Source organism: Leptonychotes weddellii, chromosome 11 (genome assembly GCF_054177405.1).
Source record: "Leptonychotes weddellii isolate Sample4059 chromosome 11, ASM5417740v2, whole genome shotgun sequence".
NCBI lineage: Eukaryota > Metazoa > Chordata > Mammalia > Carnivora > Phocidae > Leptonychotes > Leptonychotes weddellii.
In genome coordinates this window covers 45,053,661-45,065,457 of record NC_138379.1, presented here as the reverse complement: position 1 = coordinate 45,065,457, position 11,797 = coordinate 45,053,661, and the positions used below count along the sequence as shown (strand labels likewise).

Genomic DNA, 11,797 nt, shown 5'->3' with positions numbered 1-11,797 from the left:
TCAGAGCTTAGGTTTCAAAAACATTTTGTATAGCCTTTTACGAATTTCTTTAGTCTTAATGGAATAGATAATTGGGTTGAGCATTGGAGGCACAAAAACATATACCAGGGACATGAACTTATGCACATACTCAGGGGCATGCTTCCCAAACCGATGAACCATGGACACACTGACCATGGGTACATAGAAGATGAGCACAGCACAGATGTGTGACACACATGTGTTGAGTATCTTAAGCCTCTCCTCCTGGGAAGCAATGGCCAATACAGAGCGCAGTATAAGCACATAGGAGAGGAGGATGAGCACTGAGTCTACACCAAAGGCAGAGATAACAATGAATAGGCCATACATGCTGTTGATGGTGGTATCTCCACAGGGCAGGCGGATCAGGTCTGGGTGCAAACAGTAGGAATGGTTTAACACATTGGCTTTACAGAAAGGCAGCCTCTTCAGAAGGAAAGGCAATGGGAAGACCATGCAGAAGCTACAGATGATGATGGATATGCCCATGTGAGCCACACGGATATCAGTGAGCACTGAAGAATAACGCAAGGGGTTACAGATGGCCACATAGTGATCAAAACTCATGGCCAGCTGGATCCCAGATTCTGTCCAGGAGAAAAAGTGGATGAAGAACATCTGGGTCAGGCAGGCATCAAAGGCAATCTCCAAGGCATGAAAGCACAAGGCAGCCAGTACAGTGGGCAATGTAGAAAAGGACACACCCAGGTCATTGACAGACAACAGATACAGGAAGTAGTACATTGGCTGCTGCAAGCTTTGCTCCTCCTTTATGATGAAGAGAATTAGGATGTTACCCAGGATGGAGATAGCATAAAGCAACAAGAGGAGGGTAGCTAACCAGTGCTGCAGGCCCTCCATCTCTGGGAAGCCTGTTAGTGTGAAGCTGGTAGTGCTAGAGATGTTAGTCCCAAAATTTCCCGTGAGGGTCCCTGAGTAGCTTTTGGGGAAATAGAACCAACATGAAGTGAGGTCAGACAGTGGAAGATCAGGAGCGGTCACTGCCCTCAGGATGAAAGGGGCAATGATACTTAGATTCTCTGATTGTTAGATCATGAAAGGGTCAGGAAGGAGCAGGTTAGGGCTGTTGGTTACATCTCAGACTTTCTGCAGTCTGACCATATCCACAGATGTGTCTTGGGCTCCAAATCCTTCCCCACAGATATCCTTTGACTCTTTTTTGGGGGTAGGAAGGGCAATTATCCCCTGTTCTTTCTGTCTCTGTGTTCTTTACAGAAAGATTCAAATATTTCTCCGTCGTGGAAAGTGACTTTGCCCTTTCTCCCTACCAGTTCTTAGCTACCACCTTCTTCAAGAAATGAGGTACAATATGTCCTTCCTTCCTCTCTGTGTATCGATGCATTCATTCCTGTGCAAATGATGACATCTCCATCTAGACTCTGAGCTGTCTCCTCTCTTTCCTGCATTCAACCATCACTCCAGATCCTCATCCTCTTTTGCTTGAGCCCCTCACTTATTCACCAAGGGTCCAGAATCTCATCCTCCTCCATATCTGATTGCTTTATGTTTTCCTCTCCTGCATGTTCACATGTTTTTTTTTTCTCTGTTTAGATTAAGGATTCACAAACTGTATCTCTGTTTAGATTAAGGATTCATTTGAAGAGGCTTAAAAAAACTCCTTTGTCTGGACCTCACTCATATCAATTAAATCAGAATCTGTCAGTGGGACTCAAAATTCAGTATTTTTTTTTTAATTCCCCAAGTGATTCTGATAGGCAGCCAAGTCTGAGAATCAGGAGTTTAGATCACTCTCATAAGATTCAGATATGTCCCACCTCACACCAACTTCTTCTTTATTGAGGAACAGTTTCATGATCTATCATAAGAAACAAACAACCCTCTTTATTGTCCCCACATAATCTTCTAGTAACCACTCATTTCTCTGTTCTCTTTCATAACTCATATTTTCAAAATTATTTTCTACTCATAATGTTCTTCTTTATCTCTTCTCTGTACATCAGTGATCCCAAATTTATGTCTCTAGTTCAGATTTCTTCTAGCTATAGACACAAGCGTTCAATTCCCTATTGGACCATCAATTGTAATAGTTCATCTGTATCTCAAACACAACCTGCAAAGTTGAACTTCTTTTTAATCACCATACTTGATCCTCTCCAATATTTATCATCTTATGGAAGCCCATCACTATCTATCCGTGTACTCAAACCAAAACAACCTAGGAGGCATCTCTTACTCTCTCCCATTCCAAGATCTAATTAATCTACTACCATTTCCCCAAAATATACTTAACACTGGCTTCTCCTCTCCATCTCACTTCCAACAGTCATCCACCCTCAGCATCTCCAACCAGGATGTCTGCAGAACCTTCCTTGATGATTACCCAGCTGAATGTCATGCCCCTCTCCATTCTCCATAAAGCAGTCAAATTATTTGTTTATAATATAAATAAATAAAATGGTGTTACACTCCCACTGAAAATATTCCAATGGCTTCCCTTAACTTTTGAAATAAGAATTCATACATCTTTACTATGAGGCAGCATCAGTACCACCTGGGAGGTTGTCATCTTTCAATTATTTGAATCATTCATTACTTCTCTGCTCATGGTTATATATCACTGTTATAGAATCTCATACATATTTTTCTTCATGACTCATCACACTTCAGAATCATAGTGAATTATTGTGTATCTGTTTGGATATTTGATTAGTATCTTCCTCCCCCAATAAATTGTAAGTTCATATAATTGTCTCTTTTACTTTTCATCTTATTCTCAATGCTTAGCCAAGTCACTGGGCATAGAGCCCTGGGTTAGGACTCAAAGATTATCTGTTCTAGTTCTAATCAGTAAGTATTAATTAAGTAGATAAATAAACTATTGGAAGAAGAAGGTATTATAAGCTACACATTCTTAAGTGTAAAGTGAATTTGGTAAGTTAAATAACTCACCTAACATCTAATAACTGAATTTTTATCTCAGCTTTGCCATATCCCAGCTGTGCATTTAGTTTATGTCTTCATGCCTTATTTTGACATCTATAGTATAGAAAAAAAAAACAGAATAAAACACTTAAAATTCATATTCAAGACCCTGATGCAAATTATGTACTGAATAAATGGCAACCAAGAGAGTGGTAATGAAAAGAGTGGTAATGAAAAGAGTTACTTAGGGGGTGACATCCTCTGGTCCTCTTTCCACATTGTCTTCCCACTTTTGAGTTTCCAGCCAAAGGCTCTTGCCTTTTGTCTCAACATTTTTCCACCACCCAGTGAGAATATTGGAGTATGAATTAATTACCCTGAAGCATTTGCACTGAAAAAAAGCTTTAGAAGCTGCCTGGTAGGTCTATACATGCTAGGAATATAGAGTAAATCTGTAAGTAGGAGGCCAGGATAGTGGGATTTCAGACATCAAGGACTATAGATGGGGAGTATGGGTTTGAAGAAGAGAAATGCAGGCAAAATCTCTAAATTTAGATCATAGACAGCTTCTCCTTCTTCAAATAGCTGTACCCTAATTTCCTTAGGGTTTTGAAGCTTGTAATGAGGTTCCTACGGACCTCTGTGTGGGAAGAGCTGAAGTCCCAACTTACCTCCCCAGGGCAGCTCTGTTGGAAGGGAGGAGAGAAGTTGATGAAGTATTTACCAGGGAAGAAACACCAAGGACTCTGCACACTCTGCACACAACCTCCCAGCCTTGATCTCTATAAATCTGTCTCTTAAGAGTCCCCTGGACCCAGTTAGTCCTAGGGCTCAGAGGTTACTGGAGCAGTAGACAATGCAAAAAAAATCTTGAGGGGATGGCCCCTCTGTGCCCTGGAATATCTCCCCCTTAGAGGTTTCAAAGAAATTAAGAGTTAGAACTGTGTTGCTCTTTATTTTAGAGAAGAGGAACAGAAGCCCAGAAGGAACCCATTCAGTAAGGCAACAAACAGCTGGATTCTATCCCAGACCCTCTGACTCTCACTGATTCCCAAATTAGAGCTCCTTGTACTAACTATCCTACAACCCAAATAGATTTCAAGAAGCAAAATAGCATAACCACTAAAAACCTAATGATTTACAGTCAGCAAATAGAGTGACCATCCTGATTTGCCTAGAACTATACTGGTTTTAGCACAGAAAATCCTGCATGGGGGAAACCCCTCAGTCCTGCAAACTGGGACAGTTTGTCACCCAACATCTAGATCTAGATTCAAAACTACCTTCTTCCCTGTCTGAGCGTTCTTTAAGAAAAATTATTTAATTGGTTCAAGTGCCTAATTCCTCATTTATAAAATTACAGTACAAATGCCTGTAGATCCAGTTGACTATGACACTTAATATCACATGCTAAGTGCTTATGAAACAAGGACTATTGTGATGACTTGTCAATTTTTCATCTGCCAGGAAAGAATTTGAATAGAAGATGGGATAACCATTGAGCTCTGGGGGCTCTGATGGCTGTGAGGACAGGTTGATTCCTAAGACACTAATCAAAGGTCTTAAACTAGGAGAGTCTTTGGCCATCTTGTGTCACACCCAAACTTCTGCAATGAAGAAATGGAGGCTCTAAGGGGGCAGAGGCTGTCATGCCCAGAGAAATTGTTATAGAGTCAGAACTTGAACAGAATTTTCCTAATCCAGACCCAAAGTCTATCCCCACTGCCCATGCTTTCTCTCATTACCAGGGTTGGAGAGGGACAGAAGAATAACTGGTACGTTGTGAGCTTTCACCAAGTGTTTGGGACCATGATAGGTTATTTGGTATAGATTGGCTCATTTAATCCTCACAGAAAATTTGATGAATGCCTAAAATCAGTATTGGATTTTTCAGTAGGCAGACTACACATACAAAATTACAGTAGTGAAGAAAACACTAAAAACTCTATCTATCCTAAAAATTATATATATTACATATATTTTAAATAATAAACATTACATTAATACAAAATCTGAAAGGAATGGCTCCCCTAGGAAAAGGAAGTGCTTAGCCCTTAGATGAGCAGAGCAGAGCATTCAGAAAGCACCTCTGTGGGGAGCCAGCAGGGGCACCTGGACTCAGACTCCGTCCCTGGGAGGTTCGACACCTCCGTGGGACTCTCAGATCCGTGGGACTCTCAGATGATTTTCACCCGCTTGCATCTCCTTCTCTCCTCTCTCCCTCAGTTTATTAAAAACATAACATATATGTTTTATAGAGAAGTAGAAGATACAGATAATTAGAAAAATAAGACTTCCCAATTCTCACTAACCAGAGACATCTACTAATATAATTTATTATTCCTTCCAAATACTTTCTATGCAAATGTATAAATGTTTAACAGCAATATTATGTCAGTGATTTTACCAAGAAAAAAAGTGTCAGCTATAAATTCTATTTGATAAGATGTTTTATTTGAAATGGTACTTTACAGTGGCTTATACATTCTTCCAATCTGTCCTGCACTAGAAATCTGTTATCGCAGCCGTAGCTTCTATTTCAAGTAGTATATCTTTCTAATATTTTCTTTCCTTCATGTTTTAACATTTGGGAGGTCTACTATATTCCTATCCCGTTTCCCACTTTTTTAAAGATTGATTGATTTGAGAGAGAGTGAGAGAGCACAAGCTGGGGGAGGGTCATAGGCAGAAGGAGAAACAGACTCCCTGCTGAGCTGGGAGCCCCAAGGGGGCTTGATCCTGGGATTCCAAGATCATGACCTGAACCCAAGGCAGACACAACCCACTGAGCCACGCAGGCCGCCCCCCCACTTTTAAAAAAACTTTACAGAAAGTAATCTCCATTGTGTAAGAATTCTAAATTAGCTTTAAACTCATGTTGTTGTATTCCCCAGAATACTCAGAATTAAGTAAATTGAATTGGGAAGAAATAGCACCTTCAGTATTTGTTTAAACTTTCCACCTAGACACATGATTTTGTGTCCATTCATCCAAGTTTATTTTTATTTTATTTTATTTTTATTTTATTTTATTTTGGGGGGGCAGAAGGAGAGGGAGAGAGAGAATCTGAAACAGACTCCACCCCCAGCAGGAAGCCCAACCTGGGGTTCCATCTCACAACCCTGAGATTATGATCCAACAGAAATCAAGAGTAGATCACTTAACCAACTATGCCACCCAGGAGCCCCTAGGCTTATTTTTAAACTCACCAATCATACAAGAAGTTTTGTTCCCTAACATAGCTCATTCAAATATTATTGTGAGAAATTATTTTTTTAAGTTTGTTGAATTAAAATATTTGCTGTTTTTGAAATTGTCAGTTTTGTATTATTATATTTAGCAAATTTTCTCAATTTTTAGTAATTTTTCTTTTTAGATCTTTGTGGTAATCCACAAATTACATCACTTGCAAATAATAATAATGTGGTTGCATTCATTCATTTATCCAATCAATAAGTATTTACTGAAATCTGTACAATTTGTACAAGGTTAAGCTCTGGGGGTAATTTGGTTATTATAAATGTAAGATTTTTCCTTATTGAGTACTTATATGTCAAGCAATGTACCAACCATCTTGCAAACATTATCTTTAAACTTTATAAAAATATAATCTGGTTATTTTGGTAGAAATTTACAGATGAGTAAATTGAGGTTCAGAGAAGTTGGGATTTTTCTAAGGCCATGATCTGTCTTGCAAAAAGTTCACATTCTTTCTAATATTAAACAATTCATTCTTTCAAGAAGCTTATGATTCAAATAGGAAGCTATATACAGAGTAGAACAGAAAAATATCTAGAAGCATAAAAATAATAAAACCTCTGTTTTACCTCTATTGGAGGTGGGGGAACCAGTAGATAAAGGGCAGGTGTAAAAGAATTCCTTAAAACGCTACACAGAGCAGATAACTAAAAAGCTGAACCACTTTCTGGTCCGTGGTATTTGTCTAATTCATATCTTTGATGAACAATTAGAATGATATGCAGTTTCCAGGCAGATAAAAATGAACAAGATAGTCTAAATAAAAGTTCTCAGAACAAAGATACAGAGGCATAAAGCAGCCTCTGGGTTCGGGAATGACATGTAGTTCCATATGGCTAGAACAAAATAACATTGTTGGGGAGTGGGGATGGTTGGGGTAGTAAGACATAAAAAAATACAGTGGTGATATTATTAAGAGACATGTTAAGGCTTTTGGACTTTACCTGTAGAAAGTAAGAGCCATTGAAGGCTAGGGAGTTTTATAATCAGATAGTCTTTAAGAAGATCATTCTGGCTTCAGCGTGAGCAAATGAGAGAAAAGATCAGTAACCAATGAGATCAGTTTGGAAGATATTGCCAAGTGAAGTAAGGGATGATAATGAAAGCCCAAAATAAGGTAGTAACAGTGGTGAGATAGAGGCAAAGATTGGAAAAATCAAAATCTAGAGTTGTCAGGATTTACTATCGAGTTACAGATACAGGGTAAGGTAAAATAGTCATTTCTATTTCAAGTTTCACTCCATTGCTTAAAGATTCCTCCAAAAAATGGTAAGTGGTGGCAAAAAAAAAAGTGTGTATATACATATATATGGAAAATTTTTTAAAATTTTAACCAGAAAGTATACAATATAACACCTTAAGAAAATATACAGAAAAATTTTGTTTTATTTATTTATTTATTTTTGGATTTTTGGACTCATTAGGTACCCTTTCTGGAATCTACTGTTGCTTACATATTTTTTTATTATTCCGCTCATTAATATGATGAATTATATTGATGAATTTGTGAAAAATGAGTCATTCTTTTAATCTTAGAATAATGTTGATTATTCTTTGCTTATTAATTGTATTCACAACTTTACACATGTTTACATTATTGTGTTTTGTCTACAGGATTGTTTGCTGATATACATTTTTTCTGTATTGTATTCAGGATTATATGTGCTCTTTTGTACAGCTTCCCAATTTTATTTATGACAAGATATATAAAAAGCATGATCTTTTTCTTGAAATGTGGGGAGAAAAGCAAGGAAAAAGATCTTGTATTATAATATGTTGGAGATGGTGGGAGTGTAATTGTCAGTTATCAGTTAAGTCTTCATGGATTTACATTTTGTAATTTTCCTTCAAATACCAGTTCATTCAAGACTTCAGATTACTTATAGAACATGCTACTGTAATTTAAAAAATATCTCTAGTTTAGTATTATATATGATTCCTAAGATTATTTTCCATTTCATGAGATTTTTAGAGGTTGGTCTATTTTGAGAGCTTGTTAAAGATTGGTTATTGGATTATTTTCAGTCTTTCCCATTCGCCTTCATTCAGTCCTTTTAACATTTTCATTTTAAAATTATTTTATATAGTATTTTATCCTTTTATAATGTCTTAAAATGAATGCTTAATTTCTTAACTTCCTCTCTTTTTTTGTCATAAAAAATACCACTAACATTTTATAAGACTATGGATTTAGGCAGAATAATTATTTGCCTATGTTTCATGTTTTGCTACATAGTGTTCCCACTTTCATTGTTTATTGTTTGTTAATATATGCATTTCTATTGTTCATATAAATAAATACACATACATATGTGTGAACATATATGATGTATGTTATAATATACACTTTACTGAATTTTATTATTGAAGCCAGATCATTTAGTACAATTTATATTGCAATTGTTTTTATTTCATCTTAAAAGTTGATGAATAGTGTATATTGTATGAAACAAATGCTGATATGAATAGCTATAGCTAATATATATTTATATTTCATTTTAACTATTTTTTGCATAATCCTTTTTTAAAAGTTTTATTTAAACATTTAACAGGAGATCTGCCCTCTTGACAAATTTTTAAATGCACACTACATTATTGTTGACTATGGGTACAATGTCACGCAGCAGATCTCTACAGCTTATTCATCTTCCTTAACTACAACTTTATGCCCATCGATTAATAGCTGGTCATTCCCCCCTTCCCCCAGCCCCTGGCAACCCCAATTCCACTCTTTTATTCTATGAATTTGACTGTTTTCCATAACTCATGTAAGTGGAATCATGCAGTATTTGTCTTTCTGTGATTGGCTTATTTCACTTTAGTGTGATGCCCTCAAGGTCTTCTATATTGTCACATAGTGCAGAATTTCCTTCTTAAGGATGAACAGTATTCCATTTATGTATATGCCACATTTTCTCTATCCATTCATTGGTTGATGGACATTTAGGTTGTTTCCACATCTTGGCTATTGTAAATAGTGCTGCAACAAAGTCATGGTAATATCTCTTTGAGATCCTGATTTCAATTCTTTTGGATAAATATCCAAAAGTGAGATTGCTGGATCATATGGTTACGACAGCAAAAGCACAGGTAACAAAAACAAAATAAATAGCTGGGACTACACTGAACTAAAAAGCTTCAGCATAGCAAAGGAAACAATCAAGTGTAAAAGCAACCTTGAAAATATTTGCAGACCATATATCTGGTAAGGGGTTCATCTCCAAAATATATAAGGAACTCCTACAATTTAATAGCATAAAAACTAATAGCCTGATTTTTAAGATGTACTATGAAGTATACAGGCATTTCTCCAAAGAAGACATTACATATGGTCAACAAGACATAGAATGGCTCAATGTCACTCATCTTTAGGGAAACACAGACTGAAACCACAATGAGATATCACCTCACACCTTCCAAAATAGCTATTATAAAAAAAAAAATACAGCACATGTTGTAAGGATGTAGAGAAATTTGGACTCATGCACACTATTGGTAGGAATGTAAAATAGAGCATCCACTATGGCAAACAGTATGGAGATTCCTCAAAAAATTAAAAATAAAACTACCTTTGACATAATCTTGGGGAAACAAATTCTTTTACCCATTATGACAGAGTTTCCATGGTATAAACAACTTCCTTTGTGCTCATGCACTTTCAGCAAAGATAAGAGAAACATATCATGCTGAAATGAGGGACAGGTTATGAGGATGTATATTTTTGGATTCAAAAAAGGGAAATTGAGCAAATTTTGTTTTGTTTTCTTTGTTTGTTTTTGCTAAATTATGACCCAGTTTACCTTGGCAAAATCTGTTGGCTTGAGTCGTAACTATTGATAGGCAGAAATCCTAATATTGGTTAGTGACTAAAAAGAAATTTAAAAAGCTTTGTCAAAACAGTTTTTAAAAACTCAAATTTGTGGAATAACAATAAATATCCCTTGAATCTTGGAATTTTAACATGTCTCCTGCTTAAAACTTTGTTCCCAGTAATATTTTGCAAAGCCTCTGACGAATCTCTTTGGTTTTGATGGTATAGATGACCGGGTTGAGCATAGGAGGCACAAAGAGATAGATAAGGGACATGAGCGTGTGCATGTACTGTGGGGCATGCCTCTCATAGTGAGCAGCCATGGACACACCAACCATGGGCACATAGAACATGAGCACAGCACACATATGTGACCCACACGTATCAAGTGTCTTAAGTCTTTCCTCCCTAGAAGTAATGGTAAGTACAGAGCGCAGTATGAGCATGTAGGAGAGGAGAATGAGTGCAGAATCCACACCAAAGTTAGAGATGACAATGAATTGACCAAAAATATTATTGATGGTGATGTCACCACAAGGCAAGCGGATCAGATCTGGATGCAGGCAGTATGCATGGGAGAGTATATTGGCCTTGCAGAAGGACAACCTCTTCAGAAGGAAAGGCAGTGGGAAAACCACACAGAAACTGCAGATGATAACAGCCATGCCCATGTGCACCACACGGGCATCAGTGAGCACTGTGGCATAGCGCAATGGGTTACAGATGGCCACATAGCAGTCAAAGCTCATAACCAGCAGAATTCCAGACTCCATGAAGGAGAAGAGGTGGATAAAGAATATTTGAGCCATGCAAAAATCAAAGCTGATCTTTCTTAAGTGGAAGCAAAATGTGGCCAACACTGTGGGCAGTGTGGAAAAGGACACACCTAGGTCATTAACTGATAGCAGGGACAGGAAGTAGTACATAGGCTGATGCAGACTCTGTACATCCTTGATAATGAAAAGGATAAGGGCATTGCCCACAATGGAGACAATGTAGAGGATACCAAGGAGCAAAAACATCCAGTTTTGGGAGGTCTCCTGCCCTGGGAGCCCTGTCAGGGGGAAGGGAGGCAACTCTGAGCTGCTGTGGGACTTACCTCCCATGTTGGCACTACTGCTTAGGTTCTAGGACCACTAGCCTGTAAAAAGACAAACATACAGGTTAACTCATGGCCTAGACCTAATATTTTAAGACACTGATGTATCACCCAACACCTTACTTTATAGCATTAATCAATCTTGCTCACCAAATCACTCATCCTTATCTCTCACTATCCCCAAGTTCTCTGGAATAGTCTGAGTTTTCTCAGTTTATCCAGCTGGCTAAGTAGGTCACATTTCCGTCCTTTACACCCGTGCTTATTGCCACAGTGCTCCTTCTCACATTCAAAGCTATGAACTCTTTTCCTCAATCTCTGGGCATCACTTTATTCAAGACCTGAGCCAAAATTGCCCTGGTCACTACTTCCTTGACTATTCTGCCCTCTTCCCAAGGATTTCACTTATTCATCAAACCATAAACTTTTCCTCTTTCCACTCTCTCATGCTACTGAACATTTACTACCTTATTATGACTCTCCAGCTTCTCTACTCCTATATAGTCTGTCAGTTCTATCCATTCATCCTGACAGAAGAAAATGGGTAGAAAGATATCCATCCATAGCGATAATCTTCCAGACGTTCAACAAGATGCACTAGATTCTCATATTCCTACTCAACTTTGCATTCTTCTCCCCAATTAACTTGTATCATCACTTTTCTCCCTGGATAATTTAATTTACTAAAAGTTAGTTCTTAATAA

The 11,797-nt window shown here is 37.5% G+C and overlaps 2 protein-coding genes across 2 annotated transcripts; both read right to left on the bottom strand.

Annotated features, from left to right (window-relative positions):
- Positions 1-1,567, bottom strand: LOC102747654 (olfactory receptor 51I1-like). The gene has a single exon (XM_081797428.1). It carries the CDS (start codon positions 880-882, stop codon positions 1-3), a length of 882 nt encoding a protein of 293 aa, XP_081653554.1. The 5' UTR covers positions 883-1,567.
- Positions 1,568-10,155: 8,588 nt separating this feature from the next.
- On the bottom strand, positions 10,156-11,291 carry LOC102733364 (olfactory receptor 51I1-like). Its single transcript, XM_006732713.2, has one exon. The coding sequence runs from the start codon at positions 11,098-11,100 to the stop codon at positions 10,156-10,158; it is 945 nt and encodes a 314-aa protein (XP_006732776.1). The 5' UTR covers positions 11,101-11,291.
- Between the last annotated feature and the right edge of the window lie 506 nt (positions 11,292-11,797).

Excerpts from the sequence above, each read along its gene's own strand:
- LOC102747654 (XM_081797428.1), bottom strand. The coding sequence starts at position 882 with ATGGAGGGCCTGCAGCACTGGTTAGCTACCCTCCTCTTGTTGCTTTAT.
- LOC102733364 (XM_006732713.2), bottom strand. The coding sequence starts at position 11,100 with ATGGGAGGTAAGTCCCACAGCAGCTCAGAGTTGCCTCCCTTCCCCCTG.